The 25,050-nt window shown below is 40.1% G+C and overlaps 1 protein-coding gene across 2 annotated transcripts in view; it reads left to right on the top strand.

The window, feature by feature from the left end:
• Positions 1 to 25,050, top strand: part of ADGRG7 (adhesion G protein-coupled receptor G7) — an 83,791-nt gene that overhangs the window by 57,910 nt on the left and 831 nt on the right. For both annotated transcript variants that reach the window (XM_024245292.3, XM_054551616.2), the window contains one exon: positions 1,469 to 1,625. In XM_024245292.3, coding sequence (XP_024101060.3) covers positions 1,469 to 1,625 — 157 coding nt within the window. The remainder of the gene's footprint in view (positions 1 to 1,468; positions 1,626 to 25,050) is intronic.

Raw genomic sequence — 25,050 nt, 5'->3', positions numbered from 1 at the left:
CCTTTTTTATGGCTGCATAGTATTCCATGGTGTATATGTGCTGCATTTTCTTAATCCAGTCTATCATTGATGGACATTTGGGTTGGTTCCAAGTCTTTGCTATTGTGAATAGTGCTGCAATAAACATATGTGTGCATATGTCTTTATCGTAGAATGATTTAGAATCCTTTGGGCATACGCCCAGTAATGGGATTGCTGGGTCAAATTGTATTTCTAGTTCTAGACCCTTGAGGGATTGCCACACAATCTTTCACAATGGTTGAACTAATTTACACTCCCACCAACAGTGTAAAAGTGTTTCTGGTGCCACCAGGGTATGAAAAGAAAAAAAAAAGAGCTCCTGCAGCTAGTTCAGTGTCTGCCCAATTGGCCGCCCAGTTTTGTGCTTGAAACCTAGGGCCCTGGTGGGGCAGGCACCATAGGGAATCTCCTGGTTTGCGAGTTTCAAAGACCGTGGGACAAGTGCAGTATCTGTGTGGGAGTTCCTCAGGCTGGGACCCTCACAGCTTTCCTTGGGTAGGGGAGAAAATTCCCCAACCCCTTGCGCTTCCCAGGTGAGGTGACACCCCACCCTGCTTCGGCTCACCCTCCATGGGCTGCACCCACTGCCCAGTCAGTCCCAGTGAGATGAACCGGTACCTACACTGAAAATGCAGAAATCATCTGCCTTCTGCGTCGGTCTTGCTGGGAGCTGCAGACCAGTGCTATTCCTGTTTGACCGTCTTGAATCCTTCATGACTCACTTTTATGTCTGGTGGTTGGTGTTTGGTTGGTTTTAGTAGCAACTGTTCAGTTGGGAAAGCTCATCTCTGCTCCACATAGTCTCTCATCTGCCATTAAACCATCCCAAGCTTCTTAACATAGTGGTCTCAGGGTTCTAAAGAGGAGTGAGGGAAGGCAAATTAATAAACAGATGCTTTCAAGTCTCTGATAAATTTGCTAATGTCCCACTGGCCAAAGTAAGTCACATGGCCAAGCCCAGGATCCAGGGGCATAGACTTTCCACAGGAGGAAGAAGATCACTCTGCATCTAACTAACCTTTCTCTCCCTCATCAACTTAAGGCTCAGGAAGGTCCCAGGTGCCAAAAAAGGGGATTCCTCCATTTGGCTGATCTGTAGTAATACTCACAAAATGAAAATTCCATTTCAATGAAGAAGTTGGTTCTTGAAATTTGCCTGCTGTAGTATTAAGGAGCTGTGTTTGCCTGAAGTTTTAAACAAGTATCAATGTATTCAAAATTTTTAAAATTTTTAAAATTTTTAAAATTAAAAGCTTTAGCTTGCTAAATCAGATTTTCTCCAGAGTGATGTAAGACTTAGCATCATTTTTTCACCTGGGGCATAATATTGTTAAGTGAACAATGTAGATGGGCATTTGAATATGCATTCTAAATAGGAGAGTAGTAATGACATTGATATGTAAAACCCTAATGAACCACATTATTTTTCTTGTTTTCTTTCACCTAGCACAAAAAAAGTTTCATCCATGAAGAAGATTGTTAGCACATTATCTGTTGCAGTTGTTTTTGGAATTACCTGGATTCTGGCATACCTGATGCTAGTTAATGATGATAGCATCAGGATCGTCTTCAGCTACATATTCTGCCTTTTCAACACTACACAGGTATGGTGTGGATTTTAGTCTGAAAGTAGCAGAACATGCAGTGGTGGAGATATCATCTTGATATCTTAGTTACCTTTAAAAGACTATTTTACAAAATTTAGGCTGGGTGCGGTGGCTCACGCCTGTAATCCCAGCACTTTGGGAGGCCGAGGTGGGTGGATCATGAGGTCGGGAGATCGAGACCATCCTGGCTAACATGGTGAAACCCCATCTCTACTAAAAAAAATAAAAAAATTAGCTGGGTGTGGTGGTGGGCATCTGTAGTCCCAGCTACTTGGGAGGCTGAGGCAGGAGAATGGCTTGAACCCAGGAGGTGGAGCTTGCAGTGAGCTGAGATGGCGCCACCGCACTCCAGCCTGGGTGACAGAGCAAGACTCTGTCTTAAAAAAAAAAAAAAAAAAAAAAAAAATCTAGTGGGTACATAGTAGGTGTATATGTTTATGAAGTACAAGAGATATTTTGATACTGGCATAAAATGTACAACAATCACTTCAGGGTAAATGGGGTACCCATATCCTCAAGCATTTGCCCTTTCTTTGTGTTACAAACAATCAAATTATACTCTTAGTTATTTGAAAATATACAATAAATTATTATTGACTGGCCAGGCATGGTGGCTCATGGCCTGTAATTCCAGCACTTTGGGAGGCCGAGACAGGTGGATTGCCTGAGGTCAGGAGTTCAAGACCAGTCCAGCCAACATGGTGAAACCCCATCTCTACTAAAAATACAAAAAAATTAGCTGGGCATGGTGGCATGCACCTGTAATTGCAGCTACTTGGGAGGCTGAGGCAGGGGAATTGCTTGAACCAGGGAGGTGGAGGTTGCAGTGAGCTGAGGTCACGCCACGGCACTTCAGCCTGGGTGACAGAGGGAGACTCTATCTCAAAAAAACAAAAATTATTATTGACTATAATCACCCTGTTGTGCTGTCAAATACTAGATCTTATTCATTCTAACTATATTTTTGTACCCATACCCATTAACCATTCCCACTTTCCCCTCCCCTCACTACCATTCCCAGCCTCTGGTAACAATCATTCTACTCTCTATCTCCAGGATTTCAATTTTTTAAACTCTTTAGGTCCCAAATAAGTGAGAACAAGCAAAGTTTGACTTTCTGTGCCTGGTTTACTTCACTTAACATAATGACCTCCAGTTCCATCCACGTTGTTACAAATGGCAAGATCTCATTCTTTTTAATGGCTGAGTAGTACTCCATTGTGTATATGTACTGCATTATCTTTATCCATTCGTCTGTTGATGGATACTCAGTTTGCTTCTAAGTCTTGGCTATTATGAATAGTGCTGTGAAAAACATGGGAGTGCAGATATTTCTTTGATATACTGATTTCTTTTGGATATATATCTAGCAGTGGGATTGCTGGATCATATGGTAGTTCTATTTTTAGTTTTTTTTATTATTAAACTTTAAGTTCTGGGGTACATGTGCAGAACATGGCGGTTTGTTACATAGGTATACACGTGCCATGGTGGTTTGCTGCACCCATCAACCCATCATCTACATTAGGTATTTCTCCTAATGCTATCCCTCCCCTAGCCCCCCACCCCCGACAGGCCCCAGTGTGTGATGTTCCCCTCCCTGTGTCCATGTGTTCTCATTGTTCAACTGCCACTTATGAGTGAGAACATGCGGTGTTTGGTTTTCTGTCCTTGTGTTAGTTTGCTGACAATGATGGTTTCCAGCTTCATCCATGTCCATGCAAAGGACATGAACTCATCCTTTTTATGGCTGCATAGTATTCCATGGTGTATATGTGCCACATTTTCTTTTTCCAGTCTATCATTGATGGGCATTTGGGTTGGTTCCAAGTCTTTGCTATTGTGAATAGTGCCACAATAAACATACATTGCGGCATGTTTTCTGCATATGGCTAGCCAGTTTTCCCAACACCATTTATTAAATAGGGAATGCTTTCTCCATTGCTTGTGTGTGTCAGATTTGTCAAAGGTCAGGTGGTTGTAGATGTGTGGTGTTATTTCTGAGGCCTCTATTCTGTTCCATTGGTCTATATATCTGTTTTGGTACCAGTACCATGCTGTTTTGGTTACTGTAGGCTTGTAGCATAGTTTGAAGTCAGGTAGCGTGATGCCTCCAGCTTTGTTCTTTTTGCTTAAGATTGTCTTGGCTATGCGGGCTCTTTTTTGGTTCCATGTGAAATTTAAAGTAGTTTTTTCTAATTCTGTGAAGAATGTCAATGGTAGTTTGATGGGAATAGTATTGAATCTATAAATTACTTTGGGCAGTATGGCCATTTTCATGATATTAATTATTCCTATCCATGAGCATGGAATGTTTTTCCATTTATTTGTGTCCTCTCATTTCCTTGAGCAGTAGCTTGTAGTTCTCCTTGAAGAGGTCCTTCACATACCTTGTAAGTTGTATTCCTAGATATTTTATTCTCTTTGTAGCAATTGTGAATGGGAGTTCTCTCATGATTTGGCTCTCTGTTTGTCTGTTATTGGTGTATAGGAATGCTTGTTATTTTTACACAGTGATTTTGTATCCTGAGACATTGCTGAAGTTGCTTATCAGCTTAAGGAGATTTTGGGCTGAGATGATTTTGGGCTGAGATATTTTCTAAATATACAATAATGTCATCTGCAAACAGAGACAATTTGGCTTCCTCTTTTCCTATTGAATACTCTTTATTTCTTTCTCTTGCCTGATTGCCCTGGCGAGAACTTCCAATACTATGTTGAATAGGAGTGGTGAGAGACGGGCATCCTTGTCTTGTGCCAGTTTTCAAAGGGAATGCTTCCAGTTTTTGCCCATTCAGTATGATATTGGCTGTGGGTTTGTCATAAATAGCTCTTATTATTTTGAGATGAGTTTCATCAATACCTAGTTTATTGAGAGTTTTTAGCACGATGGGGTGTTGAATTTTGTCGAAGGCCTTTTCTACATCTATTGAGATAATCATGTGGTTTTTGTCATTGGTTCTGTTTATGTGATGTATTACATTTATTGATTTGTGTATGTTGAGCCAGCCTTGCATCCCAGGTATGAAGCCCACTTGATCGTGGTGGATAAGCTTTTTGATGTGCTGCTGGATTTGGTTTGCCAGTATTTTATTGAGGATTTTCACATCGATGTTCATCAGGGATATTGGCCTGAAATTTTCTTTTTTTGTTGTGTCTCTGCTAGGTTTTGGAATCAGGATGATGTTGGCCTCCTAAAATGAGTTAGGGAGAATTCTCTCTCTTTCAATTGTTTGGAATAGTTTTAGAAGGAATGGTACCAGCTCCTCTTTGTACCTCTGGTAGAATTCAGCTGTGAATCCCTCTGGTCCTGGACTTTTACTTTGTCTGATTGGTAGGCTATTAATTACTGCCTCAATTTCAGAACTTATTATTGGTCTATTCAGAGATTTGACTTCTTCCTGGTTTAGACTTGGGAGAGTGTATGTGTCCAGGAATTTATCCATTTCTTCTTGATTTTCTAGTTTATTTGCATAGAGGTTTTTATAGTATTCTCTGTTAGTAGTTTGTATGTTTGTGGGATCAGTGGTGATATCCCCTTTATCCTTTTTTTTTTTTTTTACCGTGTCTGTTTGACTCTTCTCTCTTTTCTTCTTCTTCTTTTTTTTTTTTTTTTTTTTGACAGAGTCTCGGTCTGTCATGCAGGCTGGAGTACAATGGTGCAATCTCAGCTCACTGCAACCTCTGCCTCCTGGGTTGAAGAGATTCTCCTGCCTCAGCCTCCCAAGTAGCTGGGATTACAGGCATGCACCACCACGCCTGGCTAATTTTTGTATTTTTAGTAGAGATGGGGTTTCACCATGTTCAGGCTGGTCCCAAACTCCTGACCTCGTGGTCCACCCGCCTTGGCCTCCCAAAGTGTCGGGATTACAAGCCTGAGCCACCGTGCCTGGCCTCTTTTCTTCTTTATTAGTCTGGCTAGTGGTCTATCTATTTTGTTGATCTTTTAAAAAAACCAGTACCTGGATTCATTGATTTTTAAAAGGGTTTTTCATGTCTCTATCTCCTTCAGTTCTGGTCTGATCTTAGTTATTTCTTGTCTTCTGCTAGCTTTTGAATTTGTTTGCTCTTGCTTCTCTTAATTTTAATTTATAGCTTTTGTTCTTTTAATTTTGATGTTACAGTATCAATCTTAGATCTTTCCTGCTTTCTCTTGTGGGCATTTAGTGCTATAAATTTCCCCTAGACACGGCTTTAAGTGTATCCCAAAGATTTGGGTACATTGTGTCTTTGTTTTCAATGGTTTCAAAGGACATCTTTATTGCTGCCTGTTTTTATGTCTGCCTGTTTTGTTTCTGTTTTTGTGCCAGTACCATGCTGTTTTCATTACTATAGCTCTGTAGTATAATTTGAAGTCAAGTAATGTGATTCCTCCAGTTTTGTTCTTTTTGCTCATGATAGCTTTGGCTATTCTAGGTCTTTTGTGGTTCCACATAAATTTTAGGACCATTTTTTCTTTTTCTGTGAAGAATGCCACTGGTGTTTGGATAGAGATTGCATAGAATCTGTAGATCGCTTTGAGTAGTGTGGACAGTTTTAAAATATTGATTTTCCAATCCATGAACATGGAACCTCTTTCCATTTTTTGTGTCCTCTTCAATTGGTTGCATGCAGGTTTTATAGTTTTCATTGTAGAGATCTTTCACTTTTTTGGTTAAGCTAATTCTAAGGTATTGCATTTTATTTGTAGCTTTTGTAAATAGGATTGCTTTCTTAATTCCTTTTTTTTTTTTGGAGACAAGAGTCTCCCTCTGTCACCCAGGCTGGAGTGCAGTGGCGCAACCTCTGCTCACTGCAACCTCCGCCTCCCAGGTTCAAGCAATACTCCTGCCTCAGCCTCCTGAGTAGCTGGGATTACAGGTGTGTGCCACCACGCCTAGCTAATTTTTTGTATTTTTAGTAGAGATGGGGTTTCACCATGTTAACCAGGATGGTCTCGATCTCCTGACCTCGTGATCCACCCACCTCGGCCTCCCAGTGCTGGGATTACAGGTGTGAGCCACTGCACCCAGCCCTTAATTTCTTTTTCAGGTTGTTTGATGTTGGCATATAGAAATGCTACTGACTTATGTATGTTAATTTTGTATCCTGCAACTTTACTGAACTTATCAGTTCTAATCTTTTTTTTTTTTTCTTGTGGAGTCTAGTTTTTTCCAAATATAAGATCATATCATCTGCAAACGAGGATAATTTGATTTCTTCCTTTCCAATTTAGATTTTTTAAATTGCTTTCTCTTATCTAATTGCTCTGGCTAGGACTTCCAGTACTATGTTGAATAACAGTGGTGAAAGTGGGCATCCTTGTTGTGTTCCAGATCTTAGAGGAAAGGCTTTCAGTTTTTTTCCCATTCAGCATGATACTAGCTGTGAGTCTGTCATATACAGCTTTTATTGTGTTGAAGTATGTTCCTTCTATCCCCAGTTTTTAAGAGTTTTTACCATGAAGTGATGTTGAATTTTATAAAATTTTTTTTAGCATCAACTGAAACAATCATGTGGGTTTTGTCCTTCATTTTGTTGATATGGTGTATCACATTGATTGATTTGCATATGTAGGACCATCCTTGCATTTCTGGGATAAATCCCACTTTGTCATGATGAATGACCTTTTTAGTGTGTTGCTGAATTTGGTTTTTTAGAATTTTGTTGAGGATTTTTGCATCAATGTTCATCAGATATACTGGCCTGTAGTTTCTTTCTTTCTTTCTTTTGATGTGCCTTTTTCTGGTTTTTGCTCCAGGGTAATACTGGCCTTATGAAATGAGTTCAGAAGTATTCCCTCTGCCTCTATTTTCTGGAGTAGTTTGAGTAGGATTGGTGTTAGTTCTTCTTTAAATGTTTGGTAAAATTCAGCAGTGAAACCACAGCTCCTGGGCTTTTCTATGCTAGGAAACTTTTTATTACAGCTTCTGTCTCATTACTTGTTACTGGTGTGTTCAAGTTTTGTATTTCTGCATGATTCAATCTTTGTAGGTTGTGTGTAGAAATTTGTCCATTTCTTTTAGGTTTTCTAATTTATTGGCATATAGTTGCTCATAGTAGCCACTAATGATCCTTTGAATTTCTGTGGTATCAGTTGTTATGTCTCCTTTTTCATCTCTGATCTTATTTACTTGGGTCTTCTCTCTTTTTTTCTTAGTTAATCTGACTAAATGTTTGTCCAGTTTTTTGATCTTTTAAAATAACCTTTTGTTTCATTGATCTTTTGTTTTCTTCATTTCAATTTCACTTATTTCTGCTCTGATCTTTATTATTTATTTTCTTCTACTAATTTTGGTTTTGATTTGCTCTTGCTTTTCTAGTTCCTTAAGATGCATCATTAGGTTGTTTATTTGAAGCTTTTCCATTTTTTTTTGATGTGGGCACTTATTGCTATAAACTTTCCTCTTAGTACTACTTTCACTGTATCCCATAAGTTTTGGTATGTTGTGTTTCCATTTTTATTTGTTTCAAGACATTTTTCAACTTCCCTTTTAATTTCTTTCTTGACTCATCGGTAATTGAGGAGCATATTGTTTAATTTCTATGTGTTTGTATAGTTTCCAAAATACCTCTCGTTATTGATTTCTAGTTTTATAGTGTTGTGGTCAGAGAAGATACTTGATATAATTTCATTTTTTTGAATTTTTAAAGATTTGTTTTATGTTTTAACATATGGTCTATATTTGTGAATGATCCACATGCTGAGGAGAAGAATGTGTATTCGGCAGCCATTGGATGAAATGTTCTATAATTATCTGTTAGGCCCATTTAGTATATAGTGCAGAGTAATTCTGATATTTCTTTGTTGATTTTCTGTCTGGAAGATCTATCCAATGCTGAAAATAGGGTGTTGAAATCTCTAGCTATTGTCATATTAGGGTATATATCTCTTATTAGCTCTAATAATATTTTATTTATATATATGGGTACTCCAGTATTGGGTATATATATATATATTTACAATTGTTGTATCCTCTTGCTGAATTGACCTTTTTATCATTGTATAGTGACCTTTTTTCTTTCTTTTTATAGTTTTTGTCTTGAAATCTATTTTTTCTAAGTAGAGCTACTTCTGCTCTTTTTCGGTTTCTGTGGAGTATCTTTCTCCATCCATTTATTTTCAGTCTATGTGTGTCTTTATAGGTGGTTTGTTTCTTGTGGGCAACATATCATTGAGTCTTGTTTTTTCCTTCATTCAGCCACTCTATGTCTTTTGATTGCAGAGTTTAGTTCATTTGTGTTATTATTGTGTTATTATTGATACATAATGACTTACTTCTGCCGTTTAGTTACTTGTTTTCTGGTCTCCTCTTCCTTCTTTTCTGTCTTCCTTTTAGTGAAGATGATTTTCTCTGGTGACATGTTTTAACTCTTTGCTTTTTATTTTTTGTGTATCTATTGTATGTTTTTTGATTTGAGGTTACCACAAGGCTTGCAAATAATATTTTATAACCCATTATTTTAAGCTGATGACAACACTGATTGCATAAACTAACAAAAAAGCAAAGAGAAAACTAATACAAACTCTGTAACTTTTTGTTTTTTCTATTTATATCTTCTTATACTGTCTTGAAAAGTTGTTATAGTTATTATTTTGATAGGTTCATCTTTTAATCTTTCTGCTCAAGATGTAAGTAGTTTATACACCAGTATAGTGTTACAGTATTCTATTTTACCTACCAATACCAGTGAGTTTCATACTTTAAGATAATTTCTTATTGCTTATTTTCTTTCGGATTGAAGAACTCCTTTTAGCATTTCTTGTAGGTCAGGGCTGGTGTTGATGAAATCCCTCAGTTTTTGTTTGTCTGGGAAAATCTCTATTTCTCCTTCATGTTTGAAGGATATTTTCACAAGATATGCCATTTTAGGCTAGAAGTTTTTTTCCTTCATCACTTTAAATATGTCATGTCACTCTCTCTTGGGCTATAAGGTTTTTACTGAGAAGGCTGCTGCCAGACAAATCGAAGCTCTGTTGTATATTATTTGTTTATTTTCTCTTGCTGCTTTTAGGATGCTTTCTTTATCCTTGACCTTTGGGAATTTTATTATTATATCTTGAAGTTGTATTATTGGGGTCTAATCTGCTTGGTGTTCTATAATCTTCTTGTACTTGAGTATTGATATCTTTCTCTAGGTTTGGGAAGTTCTCTGTTACTATTTCTTTGAATAAACTTTCTACACTGACCTCTCTCTACCTCATCTTTCAGGCTAATAGCTCTTAGATTTTTCCCACAGGGGCTATTTTCTAGATCTTGTGGGCATGCATCATTAATTTTTATTCTTTTTTCTTCTGTCTCCTCTGACTGTGTATTTTCAAATAGCCTGTCTTCAAGCTCACTCATTCTTTCTTTTGCTTGATTAATTCTGTTAAGAGACTCTGATTCATTCTTAAGTATATGTCAGTTGCATTTTTCAGCTCCGGAATTTCTAGTTAATTCTTTTTAATTATTTCAATCTGTTTGTTAAATTTGACAGGATTCTGAATTTTATCTCTGTGTTATCTTGAATTTTTGTTGTGCTTCCTCAAAATAGCTATTTTGAATTCTGTGTCTGAAAGGTGACATATCTCTGTCTCTCTGGGATTGGTCACTGGTGCCTTATTTACTTATTTATTTATTTTGGTGAGGCCATATTTTTCTGGATGTTCTTGATGCTTGGGCATGTTCATTAGTGTCTGGGCATTGAAGAGTTGGGTATTTACTGTAATCTTTGCCGTCTAGGCTTTTTTGTACCTGTTCTTCTTCAGAAGGCTTTCTAGATATCTGAAGGGACTTGAGTGTTGTAATCTAAGTCTTTGGTCACTGCAGCCATATCTGCTTTAGGGGGCACCCCAAGCCCAGTAACCTTGTAGCTCTTTTAGACATACAGAGGAACTGCCTTGGCATCTTAGGTAAGATCTGGGAGAATTCCGTGGATTACGAGGCAGAGACTGTTCTCTTCCCTTATTTTCCTCCAAGCACACAGAGTGCCTCTCTCTCTCTGTCTCTCTCTCTGTGCTGAGCTAGCCGAGGGAGGCGGTGACACAAGTACCCTTGTGGCCACCACCACTGGGACTGCACTGGGTCAGAACTATAGCCAGAACAGCACCGGTTCTCCCCCAAGGCCTGTGGTGACCACTGTCTGGCTACCACCTATGCTACTCAAGGCTTAACAGCTCTACAATTAGCAGGTGGCAAATCTAGCCAGGCTTGTGTCCTTCCTTTCAGGGCAATGAGATCCCCCTGTCCCCAGGTGAGTCCAGAGGTGCCATCTGGGACTCAGGGCCTGTAGTTAGGAACCTCAGGAAACTACTTGGTGCTCTATTCTACCGTGGCTGAGCTGGCACTCAAACCACAAGACAAAGTCCTTCCCACTCTCCCCATCCCCCAACCTTTCCTCAAGCATAGGAGTCTCTTTCCATGGCCACCACCACTTCAGGCCTGTGACAAACATTGCCTGGCTACCACTGATGTTCACTCAAAGCTCAAGGGCTCTTCAGTCAGTTTGTGGTTAATGCTGCCAGTCAAGGCAGTGTACTCTCCTCAGGCCCAAGGCAGGTCCAGAAATCCTGTCCAGGAGCCAAGGCCTGGAATCAGAGACCCCAAGAGCCTGCTTGGTATTCTACCCCACTGAGGCCAAGCTAGTACCCAAGCTGACTTTTGGTTCTTATGAAGGTGGTTTATCTTGTGTAAGTAGCTGTTAAATTTGGTGTTCCCGTGGGGGAATGATTGCTGGAGGGTTCTATTTGGTCATCTTGCTCCACCTCTTTCCTCCTTACAGACTATTTTTAATACCATTTCTGGGAACTGAAAGAAAAGCTCTTTATGACTTACCTACTATGTACTTTCCTGAGCTGGATATCATAGAATATAGTAGCAATAGAGTTGGACCACTTTAGTCCCTCTTCTCTGAGTAGGAGAGATTTTTGTCAAGTAGCTGGATTGGGACACATCTTCTTTCCTTTTCTCCTATGTAAGGGGTTCATGACAACTCCTCACCATGATTGATACAGACAGTGTTACAGTTATTGCTGAAGCTTAGACTTCTGTGGGATTGGCTGAAGGTTTTCTTTCAATTCTTTTAAATTTATTAAGTCTGGTTTTATGGCCCAACATTTGGTCTATTTTGGTGAATAAAACATTTACTCTGGAAGAAAATGTGTATTCTGTAGTTGTTAAAGTGTTCTAAAAAAGGTTGTGTCAAAGTGATTGTTAAAGGTACACTTATCCTTACCAATCTTTTTGCCTGATTGTCTCAATTGCCAAAAAAAGGGGTAGTAAAATCTCCACCTATGATTGTAAATTTGTGTATTTCCTTAATTCTGTCAACTTTTGCATCACATATTTTGGGGTTCTACTATTAGATGCGTATACATTTATTATTGTTATATCTTCTGGATGAACTGATAATTTTATCATTTAGATGAAAAGGTTTCTTTACCTCCAATAATACTTTTTTGTCATAAAGTCTACTTTATCTGATATCCAGCTTTATGCACATTGGTTGCATGATATATATGTTTTCATCCATTTACTCTCAATCTATTTGTGCCTTTATATTTTAAGTGTGTATCATGTAGACAGCAAATGCAAGTCTTACATTTTTATCCATTCTGGCAATCTCTTTTAATTGAGTGTTTAGTCCATTTAGATCTAATGTATTTTTTTATATGGGTTAATTTGTGTCTATCATTTTCCTATTTGTTTTCTGTGGCCATTCTATTTTTTATTCCTGTTTCTCCTTTTTTGCCTACTTTTGGATACGTTTAATGTTATTAGGATTCTAATTTTAATTTATATTTCAGTTATTAAGCAATACTTCTTTGCGTTTTGGGGGTCAATTTAGGGATACATTAAATTTCATTAACTTTTCATTGTCAACTTAGAGCTAATATTTTACTACTTTCCAGTAAAATCTAAGAATCTTATAACAATATAAGTCCTCTTGCCATCCTCTGTTCTCTCATATTATACATTTATGTATTACATCTGCATACGTTACAAAACCTGCTATGCAATGTTCTTATTTTTGCTTTAGATATGTATTTTAAGGAAATTAAGAGAGAAGAATTTTTATATTCAGTCATATATCTATGATTTCTAGTATTCTTCATCTCTTTCTGAAAATCTGAACTTCATGAAGTGTTTTGTGGCACAATTTTACATTGGACTGAAGATGCTTTTATTCCTTGAGTCTTATCTCAAGGACATGCTTACCCATAAACCTTTAAAAAATTAAATTCACACTTTGTTTTAAAAATCTGAAAAGAAGTTGTATATTTTTCCTTTGGAAATAATTCTACAAAGGTAAAAATTTGGATTCTGGTCACCTCCTGATTTTATCATCATAAAAGTAGTGATGAAGATAAACCAAAATGGTGGATAAAAATAAATTTGTTTGACTTTGGAGAGGTTTTTTTTTTTTAACCTTTGTAGTTATGTATTATGTGTGAGGAATATCAAGACTTTTAAATAAAACAAAGATGTGTTATTGAAAGACATCTTTTCTTTTCTTTTTTTTGAGACAGGGTCTCACTCTGTCACCCAGGCTGGAGTGAAGTGGCATGATCTCAGCTCACTGCAACCTCCGCCTCCCGGGTTCAAGCAATTCTCCTGCCTCAGTGTCCTGAGTACCTGGGATTACAGGCATGTGCCACCAGGCCAGGCTAATTTTTGTATTTTCAGTAGAGACAGGGTTTCACCATGTTGGCCAGGCTGGTCTTGAACACCTGACCTTAAGTGATCCACCCGTCTCAGACTCCCAAAGTGCTGGGATTACAGTTGTGAGCCACCGCACCAGACATTGAAAGACATCTTGAAATCAGAATTTCTCTTTACACTCCTTACTCTATGCCTCCTCCCATAGTGCACATTGCTCTTTACTCTGATGAAGAGCGATGAAATTACTAAATGGACTTTACTCTCTGTAGTATGGAAACATGTCCTCTCTTAGCTGGCAGAATTCATTAAACTTCAGTAGAATGAAAATACTTCTCCCTTAAAGCACTCACACCCTACCAGGATCACCTGTATGAACAAACATCACCACTGAACAACCTGCACAGGGCAAGGAAAGGAGCCCCTTTCTGAAAGCTCACTCCTGAAACTCCAAACCATGAACCCTAAAAGCAAGGGAATAATTCAAGGAATCCGCATGATCGTTAGAACTTTTTGAGAATTTTCAGTTTTGATATTTATTGAGATTACTTCCTAATGATGCCAGCGGCAGCCCATCTGAAGTGGCCGCTGCCATGACTCCGGCTGCAGTGGGGTACAGGCGCAGGCTGTGGGTCCTCAGATGCAGATGCTGAGGCAGGCAGTCCCCAGAGCCTGCCCCAGGGAGCGCCCCCGGAGTCCACCGCCCTGGGAACCCGCCCCTGCGAGCAGCCGTGATGGGGCCGGACCCAGCCTCTCACCGGTGGGAGAGCAGTGCAGTCGGGCACGGAAGAGCAAGCAGAGATGTTCCCCAGGTGGAACTGGGCCTGGGGCGGTGCCACACTTGCACATGGAACGTGGGAGCCAGGCCTGAGATGTAGAGCTGGGGTCACGCTTCAGGGGACCGGGATGGGAAGTGGGAGCGGTGCCCGCTTCGAGGACCCAGCCGGCAACGTGGCCACCGCGCCCAACCCGCCAACGGAGCCAAGTTCCTGCGCCTGGGGAACAGTCTCTGCTCCGAGTCACCTGAGGCTGCGTCCTCAGGATCTGCTCCACATCAAGGTGACCGCCGAGCCTGACGTTTCCAATGGCCAGGCCCAGGGCCCACGATCTGCTCCCGGAAGTGCCCTCCAGGCAGGGCCATGAGCCAGGCAAGGGGGAGCCCCAGGGTGCCCCTGAGTGCTGGGGCCACAAGAAGAACTTGCAGTGACGTCACCCCTGCCCCGGAGGCTGGCCCGGGACCATCGAGGACCTGAAGCTCCCACTCCAGGCTGTGAGGAGGCACGGCCAGGGCTACACACTCCACTGAGCCAGCGGGAACTGGGGACAAGCGGGAGCCCCACCTCTTCTCAGTTGGCAGGGTGGGAGCTCCCTGGGTGCAGCTGCAGTTGCCTTGTCGCAGCTGCTGACCGAGGCATCTTTGCACTCTCAGGGGTCCAGGAAGACTCCCCTGCCTGGGTGCCATGAATAGAGGCAGGAGGCAGACAGGCTCTTGGGTGGAAGGGGGCGGGTCCGTGGTGAAGCCCCACCTTAAAGCCAGGGAGGGCCTGATGACCAGCTCTAGTGAAGAGCTACCGTCTCTGCTGAGAGCTGAGCACTCATCGGAACACCCTGGCTGAGGAGAGGAGCTGCCCACTGGGGTTGCAGGTGTCCTCTGAGCTGTTCTATCACTCAGTAAAGCTCCTTTTCGTCCTGCTCACCCTCCACTTGTCTGCATACCTCATTCTGGATGCAGGACAAGAACTAGGGACCCACCAGAACGGCGGGGCTAAAAGAGCTGTAACACAAACAGGGCAGGGCTGAAACATGCCCTTTGCTCTCCACATTGTGGGCAACAAGGAGAGAAGAGAGGAGAGAAGAGCTGTGGCCCTTCGGGGAGCCCAGACCTAGGAGCTCCCTGAGCCAGGGCTGTGACACCCTCTTTAGGGCTCTGAGGTTCCTGGTGTCACCAAGCTTCTGGGTGTCACCGAGTTCCCTGGTGTTAGCCATGGAACCTGCTTACGGTAGGCCTGGTCCAGCTGCAGCGTCTCAGGGAGCTGGCGCTTGTGCCAGTGCCTGGAGCTGCCTGCCCCACCGCAGCTGGCATGCCTGGCTGTGCACAGTGGCCGGACCCCATGCTCGCTTACACATCCCTCACTGCTCCATGCCTGGCTCGTCCTTGGCAGGTGTGGAATCCAGGTCGGTAGCTAAGCCAAGCACAGCCTGCCAGACCGAGTAGGAGGAATGAGCCCAGTGGGCCAGAGCTAAACTTTGGCAAAGGTGCCACTGGCCACATAGATTTCTGTCTGGTGAAACAACACCCCAAGGATCCCGTAACACTAACAATATTCTTTTAAGATGGTTGTTATCTTTAGTTCTCAAATTATTTTTTTATAAAACCTCATTTACCTTTAACTTGTTCATCAAAGACTGAAACGTGTGTAAAACTTCCTTTTATTCTATTTTTCTTTTAATTTTTCTTCTGACTGTTTTAGCAATTTGTCTTTATACAATTCAATGCTGTATTATCATGTTCCTGGAAATTTATGGATATGGTATTTAATATATCTATGGAGCATTATACCTTTCAGCAATATAACAAGTCTCTCAGTCCCAGTTTATCTTGAAATCTGATTTTCCGTATGGCAATGTAGCAACTTCTAGTTTGTTTTTATTTGATTTTATCTAATTTATTTATGCTAGTTCTTTTATTTTTAAGTTTTCTCATCACTTTGGTTTTAACTTACCTCTTTTTAGACCCTGCATATTTAGATTTGTTTGTTTTTGATAATTTTCTCATAGTTTTTCCATTTTATCTATTTATTTATTTATTGAGACAGGGTCTTGCTCTGTCACCCAGGCTGGAATGCAGTGACACAATCACAGCTCACTGCAGCCTCAATCTCCTGGACTCAAGTGATCCTCCCACCTCAATCTCCCAAGTAACTGGGACTACAGGCACGTGACGCCATGCCTGGCTAATTTTTTTTTTCAATTTTTTTTATAGAGATAGGGTCGCACTATGTTGTCCAGGCTGTTCTTGAACTCCTGGGCTCAAGTGGTCATCCTGCCTCAGCTTCCTAAAGTGTTGGGATTATAGGCCTGAGCCACCTTGCCTGGCCGGTTTTGCCATTTTATTAAAAATGTTAAACTTTTGGCTATTTAGTTAAATACTAGCTATTAAAACTAATGTTTGTTTTATTGTGTTATCTTAGTTTTTTTTCCCTGTACATCTATCACTGCCTCCTTAGTTTTATATATTGTGTTATATAAATTATGTTTTTCAGTATAACTTCCTCTATTTGGACTATTTTCATTCTATTTTAAATTCTACTAATTATAATCTTTGTTTATTGAACATTACTACAACTTATACAAATTTCAATTTCCAGAGTAAAACAATAGATATTGATTCCTCTCTTTTTAAGGTAATAATATTAACACAGTTTAACTGCTTCTTGCAGTTTTGTTGGTACAATTTAAAATTTATCATGTTGTGGTTAAGTTATACTGTCTACGTTATTTTCTTTTAAGAAATATTTATAATACTAGATTATGTTTGATAATTATATTAACTGTATTTTCTTATGCTTAACTCTATATTTAAATGTTTTTAATGTTTTTCCAGTCCTTTTATATTGGAATGTCCTGTTATTCTGACTTCCTTACTTTAAGGAAACTCTCATCAATGGTAGTAATTTTTGAGTAAATATTTAGTGGATAGTTGATAAACATTAATGAGGACTTTTCTATCTGATAATTTTTCTTTAGATACTATGACACATAAACTACAAATTAGCTTGGCATTTATTCTTGGCAATGACCTTTATTCATTGACATTCTATAGATGAACGGAAATTTATGTTGTGAAAATAAAGCCTGAGAAGGAACCAAAATTCTTATGTTTTTCCCCATTCTTTTTTTTTTTAAATTTTGTTATAATTATACTTTAAGTTTTAGGGTACATGTGCACAACGTGCAGATTTGTTACATATGTATACATGTGCCATGTTGGTGTGCTGCACCCATTAACTCGTCATTTAGCATTAGGTATATCTCCTAATGCTATCCCTTCCCCCTCCCCACACCCCACAACAGTCCCAGTGTGTGATGCTCCCCTTCCTGTGTCCATGTGTTCTCATTGTTCACTTCCCACCTATGAGTGAGAACATGTGGTGTTTGTTTTTTTGTCCTTGCCATAGTTTGCTGAGAATGATGGTTTCCAGCTTCATCCATGTCCCTACAAAGGACATGAACTCATCATTTTTTATGGCTGCATAGTATTCCATGGTGTATATGTGCCACATTTTCTTAATCCAGTCTATCATTGTTGGACATTTGGGTTGGATCCAAGTCTTTGCTATTGTGAATAGTGCCCCAATAAACATACGTGTGCATGTGTCTTTATAGCAGCATGATTTATAATCCTTTGGGTATACACCCAGTAATGGGATGGCTGGGTCAAATGGTATTTCTAGTTCTAGATCCTTGAGGAATTGCCACACTGACTTCCATAATGGTTGAACTAGTTTACAGTCCCACCAACAGTGTAAAAATGTTCCTATTTCTCCAGGTCCTCTCCAGCACCTGTTGTTTCCTGACTTTTTAATGATCGCCATTCTAACTGGTGTGAGATGGTATCTCATTGTGGTTTTGATTTGCATTTCTCTGATGGCCAGTGATGATGAGCATTTTTTCATGTGTTTTTTGGCTGCATAAATGTCTTCTTTTGAGAAGTGTCTGTTCATATCCTTTGCCCACTTTTTGATGGGGTTGTTTGTTTTTTTCTTGTAAATGTGTTTGAGTTCATTGTAGATTCTGGATATTAGCCCTTTGTCCGATGAGTAGGTTGCAAAAATTTTCTCCCATTGTGTAGGTTGCCTGTTCACTCTGATGGTAGTTTCTTTTGCTGTGCAGAAGCTCTTTAGTTTAATGAGATCCCATTTGTCAATTTTGGCTTCTGTTGCCATTGCTTTTGGTGTTTTAGACATGAAGTCCTTGCCCATGCCTATGTCCTGAATGGTATTGCTTAGGTTTTCTTCTAGGGTTTTTATGGTTTTAGGTCTAACATGTAAGTCTTTAATCCATCTTGAATTAATTTTTGAATAAGGTGTAAGGAAGGGATCCAGTTTCAGCTTTCTACATATGGCTAGCCAGTTTTCCCAGCAGCATTTATTAAATAGGGAATCCTTTCCCCATTACTTGTTTTTGTCAGGTTTGTCAAAGATCAGATAGTTGTAGATATGTGGTGTTATTTCTGAGGGCTCTGTTCTGTTCCATTGGTCTATATCTCTGTTTTGGTACCAGTACCATGCTGTTTCGGTTACTGTAGCCTTGTAGCATAGTTTGAAGTCAGGTAGCGTAATGCTGCCAGCTTTGTTCTTTTGGCTTAGGATTGACTTGGCAATGCAGGCTCTTTTTTGGTTCCATATGAACGAACTTTAAAGTAGTTTTTTCCAATTCTGTGAAGAAAGTCATTGGTAGCTTGATGGGGATGGCATTGAATCTATAAATTACCTTGGGCAGTATGGCCATTTTCACGATATTGATTCTTCCTACCCATGAGCATGGAATGTTCTTCCATTTGTTGGTATCCTCTTTTATTTCATTGAACAGTGGTTTGTAGTTCTTCTTGAAGAGTTCCTTCACATCCCTTGTAAGTTAGATTCCTAGGTATTTTATTCTCTTTGAAGCAACTGTGAATGGGAGTTCACTCATAATTTGGCTCTCTGTTTGTCTGTTATTGGTGGATAAGAATGCTTGTGATTTTTGCACATTGATTTTGTATCCTGAGACTTTGCTGAAGTTGCCTATCAGCTTAAGGAGATTTTGGGCTGAGATGATGGGGTTTTCTAGATATACAATTATGTCATCTGCAAACAGGGACAATTTGACTTCCTCTTTTCCTAATTGAATACCCTTTATTTCCTTCTCCTGCCTGATTGCCCTGGCCAGAACTTCCAACACTAAGTTGAATAGGAGTTGTGGGAGAGGGCAGCCCTGTCTCATGCCCGTTTTCAAAGGGAATGCTTCCAGTTTTTGTCCATTCAGTATGATATTGGCTGTGGGTTTGTCATAGATAGCTCTTATTATTTTGAGATACGTCCCATCAATACCTAATTTATTGAGAGTTTTTAGCATGAAGTGTTGTTGAATTTTGTCAAAGGCCTTTTCTGCATCTATTGAGATAATCATGTGGTTTTTGTCTTTGGTTCTGCTTATGTGGTGGATTACGTTTATTGATTTTCGTACGTTGAACCAGCCTTGCATCCCAGGGATGAAGCCCACTTGATCATGGTGGATAAGCTTCTTGATGTGCTGCTGGATTCGGTTTGCCAGTATTTTATTGAGGATTTTTGCGTCAATGTTCATCAAGGATATTGGTCTAAAATTTTCGTTTTTTGTTGTGTCTCTGCCAGGCTTTGGTATTAGGATGATGCTGGCCTCATAAAATGAATTAGGGAGAATTCTCTCTTTTTCTATTGATTGGAATAGTTTCAGAAGGAATGGTACCAGCTCCTCCTTGTACCTCTGGTAGAATTCGGTTGTGAATCCATCTCGTCCTGGACTTTTTTTGGTTGGTAAGGTATTAATTATTGCCTCAATTTCAGAGCCTGTTATTGGTCTATTCAGGGATTCAACTTCTTCCTGGTTTAGTCTTTGGAGGGTGTATGTGTCGAGGAATTTATTCATTTCTTCTAGATTTTCTAGTTTATTTGCGTAGAGGTGTTTATAGTATTCTCTGATGGTAGTTTGTATTTCTGTGGTATCAGTGGTGATATCCCCTTTGTCATTTTTTATTGCATCTATTTGATTCTTCTCTGTTTTCTTCTTTATTAGTCTTGCTAGCAGTCTATCAATTTTGTTGATCCTTTCAAAAAACCAGCTCCTGGATTCATTGATTTTTTGAAGGGTTTTTTATGTCTCTGTTTCCTTCAGTTCTGCTCTGATCTTAGTTATTTCTTGCCTTCTGCTAGCTTTTGAATGTGTTTGCTCTCACTTCTCTAGTTCTTTTAATTGTGATGTTAGGGTGTCAATTTTAGATCTTTCCTGCTTTCTCTTGTGGGCATTTAGTGCTATAAATTTCCCTGTACACACTGCTTTGAATGTGTCCCAGAGATTCTGGTATGTTGTGTCTTTGTTCTGGTTGGTTTCAAAGAACATCTTTATTTCTGCCTTCATTTTGTTATGTACCCAGTAGTCATTCAGGAGCAGGTTGTTCAGTTTCCATGTAGTTGAGCAGTTTTGAGTGAGTTTCTTAATCCTGAGCTCTAGTTTGATTGCACTGTGGTCTGAGAGACAGTTTGTTATAATTTCTGTTCTTTTACATTTGCTGAGGAGAGCTTTACTTCCAAGTATGTGGTCAATTTTGGAATAGGTGTGTTGTGGTGCTGAAAAGAATGTATATTCTGTTGATTTGGGGTGGAGAGTTCTGTAGATGTCTATTAGGTCTGCTTGGTGCAGAGCTGAGTTCAATTCCTGGATATCACTGTGAACTTTCTGTCTCATTGATCTGTCTAATGTTGACAGTGGGGTGTTAAAGTCTCCCATTATTATTGTGTGGGATTCTAAGTCTCTTTGTAGGTCACTCAGGACTTGCTTTATGAATCTGGGTTCTCCTGTATTGGGTGCGTATATATTTAGGATAGTTAGCTCTTCTTGTTGAATTGATCCCTTTACCATTATGTAATGGCCTTCTTTGTCTCTTTTGATCTTTGTTGGTTTAAAGTCTGTTTTATCAGAGACTAGGATTGCAACCTCTGCCTTTTTTTTGTTTTCCATTTGCTTGGTAGATCTTCCTCCATCCCTTTATTTTGAGCCTATGTGTGTCTCTGCACGTGAGATGGGTTTCCTGAATATAGCACACTGATGGGTCTTGACTCTTTATCCAATTTGCCAGTCTGTGTCTTTTAATTGGAGCATTTAGCCCATTTACATTTAAGGTTAATATTGTTACATGTGAATTTGATCCTGTCATTATGTTAGCTGGTTATTTTGCTCGTTAATTGATGCAGTTTCTTCCTAGCCTTGATGGTCTTTACAATTTGGCATGTTTTTGCCCTGGCTGGTACCGGTTATTCCTTTCCATGTTTAGTGCTTCCTTCAGGAGCTCTTTTAGGGCAGGCCTGGTGATGACAAAATCTCTCAGCATTTGCTTGTCTGTGAAGTATTTTATTTCTTCTTCACTTATGAAGCTTAGTTTTGCTGGATATGAAATTCTTTTCTTTAAGAATGTTGAATATTGGCCCCCACTCTCTTCTGGCTTGTAGAGTTTCTGCTGAGAGATCCGCTGTTAGTCTGATGGGCTTCCCTTTGTGGGTAACCCGACCTTTGTCTCTGGCTGCCCTTAACATTTTTTCCTTCATTTCGACTTTGGTGAATCTGACAATTATATGTCTTGGAGTTGCTCTTCTCGAGGAGTATCTTTGTGGCGTTCTCTGTATTTCCTGAATTTGAATGTTGGCCTGCCTTGCTAGATTGGGGAAGTTCTCCTGGATAATGTCCTGCAGAGTGTTTTCCAACTTGGTTCCATTCTCCCCGTCACTTTCAGGTACACCAATCAGACATAGATTTGGTCTTTTCACATAGTCCCATATTTCTTGGAGGCTTTGTTCATTTCTTTTTATTCTTTTTTCCCTAAACTTCTCTTCTCGCTTCATTCCATTCATTTCGTCTTCCATCGCTGATACCCTTTCTTCCAGTTGATCGCATCAGCTACTGAGGCTTGTGCGTTTGTCATGTAGTTCTCGTGCCTTGGTTTTCAGATACATCAGGTCCTTTAAGGACTTCTCTGCATTGGTTATTCTAGTTAGCCATTCATCTAATTTTTTTTCAAGTTTTTAAACTTATTTGCCGTGGGTTCGAACTTCCTCCTTTACCTTGGAGTAGTTTGATATTCTGAAGCCTTCTTCTCTCAACTCACCAAAGTCATTCTTCATCCAGCTTTGTTCCATTGCTGGTGAGGAGCTGCGTTCCTTTGGAGGAGGAGAGGCGCTCTGATTTTTAGAGTTTCCGGTTTTTCTGCTCTGTTTTTTCATCATCTTTGTGGTTTTATCTACCTTTGGTCTTTGATGATGGTGACGTACAGATGGGTTTTTGGTGTGGATGCCCTTTCTGTTTGTTAGTTTTCCTTCTAACAGTCAGGACCCTCAGCTGCAGGTCTGTTGGAGTTTGCTGGAGGTCCACTCCAGACCCTGTTTACCTGGGTATCAGCAGCGATGGCTGCAAAACAGTGGATATTGGTGAACCACAAATGCTGCTGCCTGATCGTTCCTCTGGAAGTTTTATCTCAGAGGAGTACCCGGCCTTGTGAGGTGTCAGTCTGCCCCTACTGGGGGGTGCCTCCCAGTTAGGCTACTCGGGGGTCAGGGACCCACTTGAGGAGGCAGTCTGCCTGTTCTCAGATCTCAAGCTGCGTGCTGGGAGAACCACTACTCTCTTCAAAGCTGTCAGACAGGGACATTTAAGTCTGCAGAGGTTACTGCTGCCTTTTGTTTGTCTGTGCCCTGCCCCCAGAGGTGGAGCCTACAGAGGCAGGCAGGCTTCCTTGAGCTGTGGTGGGCTCCACCCAGTTCGAGCTTCCCGGTGCCTTTGTTTACCTACTCAAGACTTGGCAATGGCGGGCGCCCCTCCCCCAGCCTTGCTGCCGCCTTACAGTTTGATCTCAGGCTGCTGTGCTAGCAATGAGCGAGGCTCCGTGGTCGGGATGCGGGATATAATCTCCTGGTGTGCTGTTTGTTAAGCCCGTTGGAAAAGTGCGGTATTAGGGTGGGAGTGACCCGATTTTCCAGGTGCCATCTGTCACCTCTTTCTTTGGCTAGGAAAGGGAATTCCCTGACCCCTTGCACTTCCCGGGTGAGGCGATGCTTCGCCCTGCTTTGGCTCACGCACGGTGCGCTGCACTCACTGTCCTGCACCCACTTTCTGGCACTCCCCAGTGAGATGAACCCAGTACCTCAGTTGGAAATGCAGGAATCACCCGTCTTCTGTGTTATTCACACTGGGAGCTGTAGACCGGAGCTGTTCCTATTCAGCCATCTTGGCTCAAACTCCTCATTTTAAACAAGGACCTCAGGTGATTTCTATGTACACTAAAGTGTGGGAATATCTAGATTTGTTCACACATAAAACTTCTAGATCTAGAATGCTATAATTCTAATAAACATTTACTAAATGCTACACATATTACTTAGAAGGCACAATTTGATCTTTGTGTTACTGGTAATCGGTCTGACCCACACATTTTTTCTTTTCAAATAACATTTTTGGGCTTTTAGGAAGCACAGAAATATTGGGAGTCCAACCAAACAAGTCCAACAGGATGGTGTTTTTATGAATTATCCATGGTCTAGGATCTTTTCCTAATTATTTTACCAACAGAAATTTGATCAAATCTTAGTTTTACCTTAGAATTTAAATTCTGGAAAAATCAGATGAAGTAGTGTATGCCACAAAAAAGATGGTTTTCTAGAGACTGGATTTCTCATGTGCCCCAAATAAATCTCTCTCCTTTGAACAATTAAGATGGCCAATGACCACTCCTGTCCTTCTGAAACCTGTGTCTCCAAGCACACACTGTCATAAGGGCCTTTCTTCTGATGTGTTAGATACCACCTGTTGAGTAATAATCAAGCTACTTTTTCTACTTTTGGCCAGAGAACAAGTCTGTCTCTTGCCAACACTTATTGATTTTTTAGTCGAACTATAAGGGTCTTTCCATAGTACCAGAAGTCTCCAATAACAGTACTCACAGGATATGATTCCAAAAATAAACTCTTAAAAGGGTTGGGGCCCTATAGATGCCAATGTGGGAGACATCGAAGGATATTTATTTTTAAAAATAACTTTTCATTTTGAAATGATTTAATAAAAAATTTTGGAAAAATAGTATAGCTCCCACATATTCTTTGTCCAGCTTTCCCAAATGATAATATCTTATACAGCCATAGTATACTGTCAAAATCAAGAAACTGACCTTGGCACGATATTATCAACTTAACTACAGATGCTATTTCATCTGTCATTTCTACAAAGGATATTAATAAAGAATTAACAGAGGCATCTTAAAAGCTATGATACACTTTGTAGTCACTTTCTATTACAGTTACAGGCAACAGTATAGGCAGCACGGTATATTGGATAGAGGAGGGGTTTTGGAGCTAAAGATGTAAGAATTCAATTCCAGACTCCACTGAGTACTGGTTGGGTGATCTTGGACAAACTACTTAGTTTATCTGAACTTTAGTTTCCTTATCTGAAACATGCGGATGATAAGGCTTGTTGTATTGGGTTGATGTGAGGATTACATGAGAATGATCAAATGATGAGGATTAAGGGGAAAGCAAGGGTCTGATACTGATATGACTTCAATAAATGGCAGTTTTTACTGGAAACATATAGAAAATATTATTCAGTGTTTTGTGGCTCAATTTCTCATGTACATCTGGTCTTCATCTGTGAAGTACAGAAAAGCAGTGACTAGAAGGGCTTTACATTTTTTTGTCCTTAAGTGCACAGATTTCTAGTTATGTTACTATAACTCCAAGAAATATGGAAACACAGAATGTTAGAACTGGAAGAAGAATTAGGTATTTCATAGTTAATCTTCTTCCTTCAGGAAGTTGAAGATTATCAAGATTATGAAATAAACAAATGTACACAGTCAGCTAGTGGCAACCCAGGACCTGAACTCGGGTCTTCTATATCTGCTATTGTACTGTTACATGTAGGTCTTTGTATATGGGAAAACTTTGCCTCAACCCTCTTAGATTAAAAAGTGCATGGCAGCTGCACACTGGCAAATTCAAGTTGGGGAAGTGCCATGC

This window comes from Pongo abelii, chromosome 2 (assembly GCF_028885655.2).
Source record: "Pongo abelii isolate AG06213 chromosome 2, NHGRI_mPonAbe1-v2.0_pri, whole genome shotgun sequence".
In the NCBI taxonomy this organism is placed as follows: Eukaryota; Metazoa; Chordata; class Mammalia; order Primates; family Hominidae; genus Pongo; species Pongo abelii.
The sequence above is the reverse complement of the archived record's forward strand: the minus strand, read 5'-3'. Positions and strand labels throughout refer to the sequence as shown.